The 13,043-nt window shown below is 36.9% G+C and overlaps 1 protein-coding gene across 2 annotated transcripts in view; it reads left to right on the forward strand.

The window, feature by feature from the left end:
- Positions 1–10,639, forward strand: part of LOC117424388 (protein outspread-like) — an 88,269-nt gene extending 77,630 nt beyond the window's left edge. Inside the window, exons 19-25 of one of the 2 annotated variants that reach the window (XM_058992460.1) lie at positions 352–511; positions 1,695–1,808; positions 2,530–2,616; positions 3,247–3,409; positions 3,591–3,676; positions 5,518–5,587; positions 9,639–10,639. In XM_058992460.1, the coding sequence (XP_058848443.1) occupies positions 352–511; positions 1,695–1,808; positions 2,530–2,616; positions 3,247–3,409; positions 3,591–3,676; positions 5,518–5,550 (643 nt within the window). In that variant the 3' untranslated portion in view covers positions 5,551–5,587; positions 9,639–10,639. The remainder of the gene's footprint in view (positions 1–351; positions 512–1,694; positions 1,809–2,529; positions 2,617–3,246; positions 3,410–3,590; positions 3,677–5,517; positions 5,588–9,638) is intronic. The other variant, XM_058992459.1, reaches the window with a different exon arrangement.
- Positions 10,640–13,043: the final 2,404 nt, after the last annotated feature.

Raw genomic sequence — 13,043 nt, forward strand, 5'->3', positions numbered from 1 at the left:
ATGAGGATAAATCAGAACACTAGTGATTTAAGTAGGTGTCTCATTCTCTGGGAAACATGAAGCCGGTGCAGATTCTGCTTTTTGGTGCATGTAAGGACAGGAGCTGTATGATTGTAGAAGAGCTGTACTTTAGGTTTCATAATAAATGTGCACAGTACAATGACAGTGGTTTCAACTTTTGTGGCCGGTTGCACATACCCCGATCATAACTAAATGTTATGTACTGTAGCCTCATAAAACCCCCTGGAAAATGAATCAATCTGGCAGTAATGGGAAAATCTTTTGAAAAAGTAAATGGAAAATGTGCCCACGTGTCTGTTTTAAAGGCTGGTGTGTGTGATTGTTTGACAGGGAGGAGCTGGCCTCGTTCCAACGGGAGATTGAGGTGCTGTCGGAGCAGTACTCTCAGAAGTGTCTGGAGAACGCACACCTCGCCCAGGCCTTGGAGGCGGAGAGGCAAGCCTTGAGACAGTGTCAGCGAGAAAACCAAGAGCTCAATGCACACAATCAGGTATGGGCTGCGCTTAATTCATGTTTCCTGTCTGTTATCAGATCTCCCAGTCTAGTACTAATGCCATTCTCTAAACAGGAAGATATATATTTGGTTCCTTGTTACCTTAAAGTGATTTGTAGCTTGCAAAGTAGCTCCTTGCATTTTCACCACCATGCACATCCATTCATTATGTAGGTCTCAAATGTGAAAGAAACACATTTAACTTTAAAACACAATATCTAATAATGCACTAGAATAATGAAAACGATGTTTGCAAGCCATGCTTTTACACTATCTTACACTTCCTGGGTCATTTCGCCTAGACATTTGCCTCACTCCTTTCGGGGCTTCTTTCCTGTCAGTAACCAACCAGCTGCTTCCCCTAATGATTGCCATGTTTGCAGCCAGTAAGATGGGCAGCAGTGTGGAGTAGTGGTTAGGGCTCTGGACTCTTGACCGGAGGGTCGTGGGTTCAATCCCCGGTGGAGGACACTGCTGCTGTACCCTTGAGCAAGGTACTTTACCCAGATTGCTCCAGTAAAAACCCAGCTGTATAAATGGGTAATTGTATGTAAAAAGTAATGTGTAAAAAATAATGTGATATCTTGTAACAATTGTAAGTCGCCCTGGATAAGGGCGTCTGTTAAGAAATAAATAATAATAATAATAATAATGCTTTGACCCCAGAAAACACTGGTGGGGTGATATGACCTAGGAAGTGAAGCAGTAACAGATTCCTGATGTCATATTTTGAAATCTAAATACACGTTTTCTTTCAAAACTGCACATTTAAGACATACATAGTTAATGAAAGTGAACGACAGGTGAGATTTGATGAATTTATTTTGTTATCTACAAATTAAATGTGGAGTGTTGTTTCAGCCACTTTTAAACATTTTAATTTTATCCCCAGCTGTGACGCATGTCCATGGCATCAGGCATATAGTGGAGTCGATTGCATGTACATCTACACACGTCGCATATGGCACATGTTATTGTATCAGAAGCTGGGGGTATATGATGTCTGTCTCTGTAAGCCCTTCTAGATAACCAGTTGTCTAAATAACTATGTTTTAGTAATCTACTGTAAATACTGCAACCGAGGTGTCACTGTGAATATGACGGGTCATATTTATTTGCTGCTCCTTGTTATATGTGTTTAATACCACTAGTGTAAACAATAGCCTTGCTAATTTTACAGGAACTGAACAATCGCCTGGCTGCTGAAATAACACGGCTGAGATCAAGGGTAACCAATGAGGATGGAGGAGATACCTGTACATTAATACAAGGCACAGAGGTGTACGAGTTAGAGGTAAGACTTCAAACACTGTTTTTAGAAGGGAAACCACCTGGTGAAATCTTAATTTTATAATGGAGACTGCCAAGACTAGTGCAGCATCCAATGGGATACCTGTGTTTACAATTACAGAAACCCATATTGACAACAGTACATTTTTTTGTTTTTACCAAATTAGTCCACTAGATGTCAGCATTGACACATTACTTAAAAGGAATTTTAGCCGTACAGTCTGACTGACCAATGTTGATATTTTCAAAAGCAATGGGGCAATCAAATAGGCAAGATAATGTATAAAAATGTAATTAGTTCAGGCCAATTTTATAATAATGACTTTCTTAACCATAACATCCTATTATCCCTATTTTATTCCTGAAAATAAATCTCTTCAACCACTGGGGTCTGCTTCTGAAAAGACTCCTAAAGCTGACAAACAAGCAAACATAATGTGCAGCTGTAATTTCCGTCCATTCTGCAACTGTGATTGTGTCAGGATGTTCAATTTACTCGTAGTGCATATCCCTATCATATCTAAAACCTCTCAACTTCAGAAATTCACAAAAAGTGGTATGTTTTTAAACTTGTGCTCATTATATAAATAAAACATCCATTCACTATATTTGAAGTAGAATGTTTTATTCCATAGTGAGTGTTAAAACAAAGAACCTCTAGAGATATACATACACTGTGTCTGCAACAGTCTTGTACTGTGTTTAATCAAAGACATTTCGTTCAGGTCATGTTGCGGGTAAAGGAATCGGAAGTACAATATCTGAAACAGGAAATCAATTCCCTCAAAGATGAACTACAGGCAGCCCAACGAGTAAGTGTATTAAATAATTACAAAACCATTGTAATAGTCAACTGATGCCCACTCAACGAAAAATAACTTGCAAAACGTATCAGCTTTGCTGTGTTTAGCAACTTGCATTTTTTTCTAAAACTAGAATCTTTCCAAATACGGCATTTTGCAGAAACACCCTGGATCTAATCAGTTAATCCAAGCAGCAGAAGTTTTATATAGCCTTGTTTACCCTTTGTCTAACATGAGGTCCAATTTGTGTTTAGATCAATCAAACAGACCACACTAACTGTAATACATAGCGATAAATCTAGCCCACAATTATGTTATAAAAGTTAAAACGTCACATGTGTGGTTATAGAGATTTTAATCTCATCTCACCGACGGGTCGGAATCCGTAATGGCAGTGCATCACACAACACTGCCATATAAGAAATGTCACCTCGTGCACCCTAGACACGAATGATTAACTTGATATAAGTCACAAAAACAAATCTTGTACTCTGCATGCCATATATTTTGTGCCTGTGATGACATCTGTATACAGGAGCAGTTGGGAAATCCTCAAGGGTGATTGGTTGATTTCTCAAGCGTGATTTGTAATAGTGTATAACTAGCTAAACCTGTTTTTGTTTGTTTGCTTTATTTTAGGACAAGAAATACACAACAGATAAATATAAAGATATTTACACAGAGCTGAGTATTGTGAAAGCCAAATCCGAAAGGGATCTGAATCGCTTGAAGGAGCAGTTGCAGCTGGCTCACGAGGCACTGGGGGAGCAGTCCTTAGAGAAGATGGAATGCAGTGGCTATGGTAAGACTTCAAGGGAATCCTTTAGCAGCTAACGGGTGTGGGATATTTATGTGGTTTGTAGGGACACTACACCCTTACAACTGAACCGAACATTTTGTTTTACATACAATCTGTTTTGTTTTTTTCAGTGTATCTGTGTACCTTTGAAATAATATATGACAATATCCTTTTTTTCTGTCAGATATCATGAAGTCAAAAAGCAATCCAGATATCCTGAAGATGGCAGCAGCAGCAGCTAAACGGTCAGAGCGGACAATGAGGTCAAAAGTGAGTGATTTTTTCTATTGTTTATGAAATACCTGCAGATACTTCTATACACATTGTTTTGTTGAAACACTACCTGGCCACTTTATTAGGACCTGTCTATCCAATATGGATTTGGAATCTAACCTGAATTAGAGATGCAAATGAGGTATGTGATATGTGCGGCACAATAGCAAACAGTCTACCAGAAATGGGGAAAAGCAAAGATCTAACTGCCTTCGAAAGAGACATGATAGTGAGTGCACATTCCGTACAAAGGGAAACCTGTAATCTGGATCAAAGTGATCTGGATTTTGTAATCCTATATTTTGTGATCGACATTACTTTATCGGGATCGTTTTGATCAGTTTTTTCAGAAAATGTCACTGTTATCCAGATTACTTTTTGAAAGAATGGCCCCTGAAGACACCTTCCAACACCTTGTGTAGTCCCTGATATACTGTGATCAGGTGACTCAGACCGTTATTAGGTACAGGTCCTAATAAAGTAGCCAGTGTAAATGTCATTTGCACACATGTTATGGTTTTAACTATATTGACGCTGTTCAAAATCTAAACAGTACCAAGTACTGTACAGATAAGCATACAAGCATCCAAAACGTATTTTATATTGATATGTTTGCATAATCAAACATAATTAAAAATGAGGCCCATGGACAACAAAGATTATTTGTTTAGTGCTGTTCTAACACTACACAAGGTGTGTGTTTTTCATAGAGGACATCATTAGGTTTCATGCTAGTTTTTCCAATACAACCAAAATGCAAGTCAGATTGTCTAGCAAATATTCAAGTTCTATGTAATACAGATAAACATAGGTATCACATTATTATCTTCCATAAGGGCATACTGTCAACTGTCAGTTGATAACCTGAGTCTGGTAGCCCCTGGTTTGTCATGTTTAATATGATTTAGCACAGGAGAATCTTTTTCTTTTTTTTTTTTTTTTCCCCCCCAAACAGAACCTGCTATATTTTTTTAGTTTCTCCCAAGTTTAAAGATAGAATAGAGTGTACAAAATGAAATCAATTTCTAACCTACTTACTAATTATGTAAAGTATTGTTGTGAACCATGCTGAGCTCAGATGTTTTAAAAAATACATTTCAATAAAGGTGTAATGAAAAACTTGTACACCCAATTTCTTCTACCATTTAATATATCAGCAATCAGCTTGAATCTATGAATGTTCGAACAGCTACAGTATCCCTAAAGACTCCCAGTTAATGCGAAAAAAAATATGCTTAATGCATTCATTTGATTCATATTTTATGGCCTGTTTTTTATATTTAAATAATGTATAATGCTTCTTTAGCATCATTATTAACAGTGCATAATGTGTATTCCTGTATGAAATTTGAGACGTCGGAAGGCTTTGTATCTCTGCTAAAGGATACAAGTTCATGAGGTATATTTAAATGATGTATGAGACATACATATCAGTAACTTCAAACACTTTTAATGTTGAAATCAAAATAAAATGAAAGCTAAGGTTTTTGTCAAAATGTTGGTCTTATTTTTACATTAAGTCAAAATTCTTCAAATTTAAAAACAAGTTTACTTATTTTTATATTCAAAATGGATGCCAGTACTGTTTTTACCAGGATAGACACAGATTAGCATGAATGAATTAATGTCTAATACAAAATGGTTCACTAAAAATCTACCATAATGTAAAACTTAAAAAAAAAAAACATCCTTGGTATGGTAAATTTAACCTGTTATAGCTTATGTCCTTTACGTGCTTACTGATGTAACCATTCATTGAGACTTGATATGCATTTGAAGGAACTGTTCTTTTGATACTTAACACTGGCTGGTGCATTTCCTTCCTTTGTCTTCTGTAGTCTGTGAGTCAAGACATGCCCTGGGATAGCTAGAGCTGCCTGATGATTGATACCTAGTGACTTCCTTTAGGTAAACTATCTGAAAAGCTGCCTTTTATCCAAGCCGTTGTGTGTGTCCATTCACTAACAATGCACTGCCTTTCTGTGGGGATTGTTCTTGGCTTGGGTTTAAAACAAAAACTCCTTGTGATGCATAACAGCATTTGCTTAGTGTGTTTATCATTGTGTTTCCAAATACTTTTCATACAGTCTATTGTATACATAGTATCTACAGTCAAACCTGCTTTTAAGAGACCATCTAAACTATCTGACTGTAAATATTCACTCAAGGGAGTCCCCCGAGTGTCCTGATAAAGCCACAGCCGTGTGATGGGCAGGGTCATACAGTCAGGGGAGCGCAGATTCACGTCCCTTTGCTCAAGGGAGCACCTGCAGGGCTGGTCTTTGTCCTCCAGAGGCCAGTAGTTCACCAACATCAGCTGTAGAGCTCCTGGGTGTAAAGGGGCAATTGGCTTGAGCATTCAGGCCACCTGAGCTGTTGCTTTGTTGCTGCATAATTGGGGGAAAAAAACAGGAGTAAAGTAATTGGACACACTACAAAACAAAAAAAAAACACCATCTCATTATTGGGAAAATGCAACTGTTCTCTTGTAGGCTTGTACCATGTAACATATCTGATTTAATATAGAATGGTGGTCTTTAATACAGTTTTGATTGTTTATAAATAACTATAGGTACCATCCTTCTCAGAGGGGCAAAGGATTTTAAATCTGGGCAGCACTACATTGTAAACAATGACACTTAATAGTATTCCGACAGTTTTGTGTAGTGGATATAACTAATACACACACTTACCTTCTAAATTGTCTGAAATGTTATTCAATTGACATTAATCATTTTCAAAATTTAGTAAAACTTTAGTCAAACTGTCTGGATAATTGTTGGTGCCATTATATGTGCTAGGTTGATTATTTTTTTTTTTGTGCGTTTTGATGCGCTTGTCTCATTAAACATTGCAGACAAAAGCTGCACGTTATGCTCCTAGGTTTATCCAATAACAGATCCTGTTCTTTAATCCTAGATGTTATTTGTGCTTAGTTTGAAAATCTCATTACACTGTGTGTTTCGTCAAAAAAAAAAAAAGCATTGCAAGGTGTGGCAATTGCCAGCCAAGTCCCACATTACAGAAATGATCTCCTCCAAGTTTATAATGATCTGTTTTCACTTTCTATACAATGAGCTGTGTGTTCTGTGTTAGGCTCTCACTCTCTGCAAGTAGAGAAGTTATTCGTATGAGCTATTCAATCAAAGAAGGACATGTTCAAACACACTCCTGCATCAACTACCAGAAACTATGATTACGTGATAAGTGGAAACTCTCTGCCATTCACTTTAATTGGGATTCCAAATCATGATATCCTGCTATAAAACAATATGCTACAGTCTGGATAGTCCCACAAGTCCCTATTTCTGTGCACACATTTAATTAACTAACTGGGGCATTGATTCCTTGAAGTTATTTCATTTTCCACCACTCATAAAGGGAGAGTACTTATATTTCTCAGTCTTGGGCCCTGTCCACACTATGCCTTTAAACCGTATTAGTTAGCGTCTACACTACCCAGTGTTTAATGCTGTACTCAAGAACCGGACACGAGACCACCTCAGGGTAGTCTCGGGTCCGGTTCTAAATTGGATCGCATCAGGTAGTACGGTTTGTCAAAAGTGTGAGCGAGAAGTGATCAGATGCCAAAGTAAAGGCACATTGATATCTGGAGCGATGAAATCGGGCAAGGAAAACTTCAGAGTTCAAAACGAAACACACACATTTTGATAACATTATGGTTTTTAAGAAACAAAGCCATGATGTTCATGCTAAGAAGCTCTATGTCTTCCGTGGGCACATAGTCTATTTTTGCCATGCGCTGCAAGAAACTGTAACCAAACTATTTTAATAGCCCGACTAAACATGAAACAGTACTTTAGTGTGGACGCTTTAAGCTGGGTTAATTAAAACTTTTTTGAGTGGTTCTCATGATCAATTATGTAGTGTCGAAAGGGCCTTGCAGTCATCTTGCTCTCTGGTGTGCATAAAAGCCAACCATGTAGCTAGTGATCGAAACGCTTTCATTAGCACAGAAGCTTGACGCAGTGTAGCGTACAGACAGCAAAACTGAGGTATTACCCATTGATCCAGCTTGGTCTGCCAATGCCTGTGCTCAATTCCTCAGACAGCTGGATACTACTTTGTCTTCCAAGCTTGGTCTCATCTGCAGCTTTTAAACACTGTATGTTTGTGGTTTTCCATATTCCCCCAAGCATTGTTCCCACTGTTATGGAAGTAATTAGGCAAAGTGCATATGGAAGCATTTCTTCCATTTGCGCCAGACTTCCTTAGAGATTGTGTTTTTATGCTTGTTTTCAGCTACTTGAAAGACATAAGGATCAATGTGCAAGTCCTTTAGCTGCGCTAATAAATAATAGCCTGAAAATCAAATAGCTCCTGGATAACATTGCTTCTGGCAGGAAATGTCTTAAAAAATTAATTTACGCAAGATGCACACTTGCAGAAACTAGCAACTTTTCAGTAAAATGTTTCCCAAAAAAAGTTGTCATTTTTGTCCATTCAGTGTATTTATATTATACCTTTTTAATTATTGAAGTTTAAACAAATAAGCATTAAAAAAAACAAACATAAAATAGTATCATTAAATACACTATCTTTCCACGTCTAATTTCAGACATACATACATACATGCATGCATACTGTTTGGGAACAACAAGAGGCCCTTCTTAGCACACCATTTGCCCCTTCTAAGGGGATTTAGTTTGATTTGTTTGATAGGTACTGTACATACATACATACTATTCATGCATACACAGTTCTATAACCAACAGTAAACTATTTGCCTTGTATAATCTTCCAAACTGCTATATTTTTGTAATGTGTGGACTTCTTGGCAGGTATAATATTTTAGAAAATGCCAGCATTGCTGATGGTCATTCAGGTGATTTGTTCTCTTGGATACTGAATGACTGAAACGATAGCAAGATATCAAGATCCAAGTCAGGTTACACAGTTAAGAGGTGCTAGGATCCGGTGATCTGTCACATGCTGGGCTTGTCTGCAAATCACTTATGAATCCACCCATTATACAAGCGGAGTCAGAAGTGTAGAGTCCCATAGTAATTATTTCGAGTGCAGGCACAAGTTGGTACAAGTCAATGTCCTTACATTGTTACTCAGTATGTTTTCTTAGGTTGTAATTTTTACATATTTGTTTCTGATATAACAAGCAAAAAAAGAATTACCTGTTGACTTCTTACTATCCCTGTATTTACTTGCAACCTCCAGATTTACCATTTTGTGTGTGTCTGTCTTGTTATTGGGGTGTAATATAGGGATTGTGATAGAAGAAATGTAGGCATTGTCTTTCAAAGAAAACTGTCATATTCATTAACTTGTACTGAAGCCTGCATTGGTGTAACAAGCATGCTTATTTAACGTTGTATCAACTGATAAATGGAAAAACAAATGAATATTGAAGGAATGTGTCTTTTGAAAATATTCATGTCTGATTTATTATGTATTACCTGTCAAAATTATCTTCTGTGTATTTCTTACTATTCTGTATTTCTGTGCATGCTATCACCATTTACCTTGCCGGATTCGTATTGTTTCTTCTTCATTGAATCCTATGTAGACCTGCTTAATTTATGTAAGCGCCATTCTTAAACAATATAATCTTCATATTTATCGCATGCTAAATAACAAACTGAAGACTGAAATTATTTAAGGATGGCACTCGCATTAAGACAAAAATAAAAATGTGTTGGTAGATAAGTTCATTTCTTCAAAGATACCCTATCACACTACCACAGTAAATATTTCATTGCTGGGGCTTCACTTGCAGGCTCATCAGACGTAGAACACATTGAGGGTGCTTAAGAGGATTTGAAATGTATAACTTAGTTGTTTGGTTCTAGTTTTGTCTGATTTTAACAGATTTTATAAAGTGTACCTTACACAATATTTATTCAAAGTGGTCTTCCATTTAAGTTTAAAAAGTGTCAGTGTTACCTCAGTTTGCATTGACTAACATGACTATCTTTCTTTGCAGAGTCTCAAGGAAGGCCTGACTGCTGAGCAGAGACTTCACCTGTTTGACAACAAAGACACAAAAGAATTCTAATGTTGTTCTGTCTATAAGCTTTGCTGCATGTTTAGAGGGCGCTATATTTTAGCACAGAATGTAATCATCTAGAACGCTACCCTGGTTACTACAAACGTCTTATATTTAACATAATAGGTTTTCATGTTTTGTCTAGAAATTGCATTCCATGCACTACAGTTACTGTGACTTGCGTGTCTTAGTGTGTAAATATTCTTTTATTTTTTATGAAGCATCTAAAATGCTACACTAAACACTACTGTATAAGCTACCACTTAAACTCGCTCACAGAAAGATTCCATATATTACTTGTAAATAACCAAAGGAATGTTTGATTTATAAAGTGTACTATCCCCAAGATGTGTAACTGCTGTTCATAATTGAGTATGTCATAACACAGTAGGAAATGTCATTCTTTTGCTGTCGTGCCTGTAGGTTTGGTAGGTATGCACATCTTTTAATGCAACAGCCCACATTAGCCTTTCACATGCCAATGGAGTTGTCTGTCAGCTACAGAGCTCTACACAAGCTTAACACTTGGCTGTTTTTTAACATCTAAACCCAGCTTGGCTTAACCTTGTTTGTTAGGCTGTTTATCGCTAATTCGCCGTTAGCGTCGTATGTAAAGGTAGCATCTCGCAAAGTATTTTAAAATGTTTCATTTTAAAGATCAATGTAGGCAATGGCTAGATACCTGCGATTACAGGGCCGCTTTTGAAATATTTGTCTTCTGTTATGTAATAATGGTTCGCTCAGCTATATGGGAGTTCAAAGGTTTTAAGTTTGTTATTTTTGTAGTGTGGGTCAGTGGCAGTTTCCTTTGTATTTATTTGAATGTTTTGACTTTTTGTCTCACATTTTGTTTTCTCTGTACTCTGTCATTGTAAATATGCAACAAGTGTACACCAATGGACTCCAGGTTTATTAGCAATAAATATTTTTGCACCATGTCTGAATGAATGGGGGTTTTTTTTGTCTTTGGAATATTTTAGCTTTGAAACCATGCAATTTGAAAGCACCACTGGCAGTTTGATAGTACAGTCAAGTCCTTTTAATACTTCAAAGGGACTGAACACATATGGTGACAAGAAGCAGAACTGACATTATCAGGAGGTCCATGAAAAAGGTGTAAAAAAAAGCATTAAAACATGGTTTTGATATGTGAGATTTGTCAAAAGGGTACCCTTTTAAAGACATACATTAAAAAAAATAAAATAAAAATCTAATAGCAATAGTGCCCTTACAATGAGGGCTTTGACTCCGGAGATATAAAGCCTGATTCATACTTTAATCGTGTGACTGTTGCTGAGACCGATATTTAGTCTCATCATGTAACTAGTAATTTTTTTTCAACTGTAGCTGGGTATGTCTTCCAAAGGGCGCTAGACTAAAGTGTAAACCAGTCTTCATTCCAGTCGCAGTCCTCAACCAGGCACTATCGCTAAATAAGAAACCTATCCACCAATCAAGGAGCTCCATTTGAGGGCACTGCCACATGGTAGATAACTGGAATATTCAGATAAAATGTCTGAACAAAAAAAAACAACACTCGAAGGAAAGCAGAATTTAAAAAGGTAAATAAATCAGATTCAAAATGTTTAAAACAATAGAGCGCCGTTTGGCAATAAAACCCTGATTAGCAGGCTGCCTAGTTGCTAATTATTTTTATTCTAAAAGTTAGATTTCAGTTAATGTAGAAATCTATGGCAACAGATTATGATTAAGTGAGAAGATCAATGTATAACCACTTAAGTTAAAATAGATATTTTATAGATTCACACTTTTTATACACACACACACACACACACACACACACACACATACATATATATATATATATATACAGTATATATATATATATACTGTATCGTATATCTCTCTCAACTCTCGCCGATTAACGCATTTAATCTAATTAACACATTTAATCTGTTTATGTATATACTGTTGTTCGAGTTATTTGTCATTGACATTCTGCGTCCAAGATCTACACTCTCAAAGAAACTCTAAGTGTAGTTACTGCTAATAGGTTCCAATGGGCATGTGACTTACAGAAGGGTTATATTGCTTAACATATATATATATATATATATATATATATATATATATATATATATAATTTTATTTTTTTTAAGAAAGAACAAAAGTTACAAAACACAATTTTAAGCTAGTTTTAAGTGTATGAATCTGGTTTTAGTTTAGACTGTCGCCAACAGAAAAAGCATGTTGCAGCAGTGGATCAAATACAATTAGTCTTTGAGTGCTAATTGTCCATTTGTTTTTCCCCCTCTTGTGATTGAACACACAACCCTTTGTTCTGTACAGTATCAAAATGGATGACAAATATTTCCAAAAAGTGAAAGTTTATAAAAAATTCTAATACTTGAACAATCTCTGTGAATACTGTGAAAGTGGGTTGCATGACATTCCATTATTATCTGAAAGCACTACAGGCAACAGCCCACACATTGAAGCCTTTGATTGGTCTGGCACTAGAATGCAGAAACTGTTAAACTGATTTATTGCTGTAATACTTGTACATATTGTGCTTACAAATACCATACATATGGCCAGCTGTTGTACAATAATCCTGCTATGGCACTGTAAGTTACTATTCACAGTACAGGTGACCCTGTCGCTTATGATACTTTGGGTGAGCAAGTGGTACTGTCATGCAATGAGAAGACTATACCATTGTTAACTGTACATATTAACTTGTGAGTTATGTCCTTGTTGTAAATGGTGTTAAGTGAAGCATTACATTGTAAATATTCTGATTTTTTTATTCGTATGGTGATATTTTCCTTCTACTCTGTGCGCATGTGCAGTTATACAGTCTGATAAAAGCTTTTCAGAGATTTGCTAACCAGAAAAACTGGTTAGCAAATATGCTTAATATGAATCATCTGCAGTTTAGTGTCGTGAAATACAATATTATCTAGGACTGAAATATGTACTAGGATGTCGAATGTCTACTTTCTTATAAAGGAGAGTGCACAGAAGGGTGAACTACTGAACAATGTAGTGAAAACACCAGGGAAATGTATTTTAATGTTAACCTTTAGGTGGGGTTCAGGGGACAGGAGGTAGAGCTCCACCTCCTTTCTCAGTTCGTCCCAAATTCAATTGCCAATCATATATAAACCCTGAGCACTCCCCATTCTGTGTCTGTGTTTGAGTTTTTTCCTCCTCCTCCTCCTCCCAACCTCCTCCACTATGCTGTGTCACCTCTGCAGCGGTCTCCTCTGGGGGCAAATGAAGCTTCACTTCCCAGCCTTGGGTCGGTCGAGCCACCCCGTCCTCCGAGAAGGAATGTTCTCTACACGAGTCAGAGGGGACCCCCTGCCAAAACCTTTC

This window comes from Acipenser ruthenus, chromosome 19 (assembly GCF_902713425.1).
Source record: "Acipenser ruthenus chromosome 19, fAciRut3.2 maternal haplotype, whole genome shotgun sequence".
NCBI lineage: Eukaryota > Metazoa > Chordata > Actinopteri > Acipenseriformes > Acipenseridae > Acipenser > Acipenser ruthenus.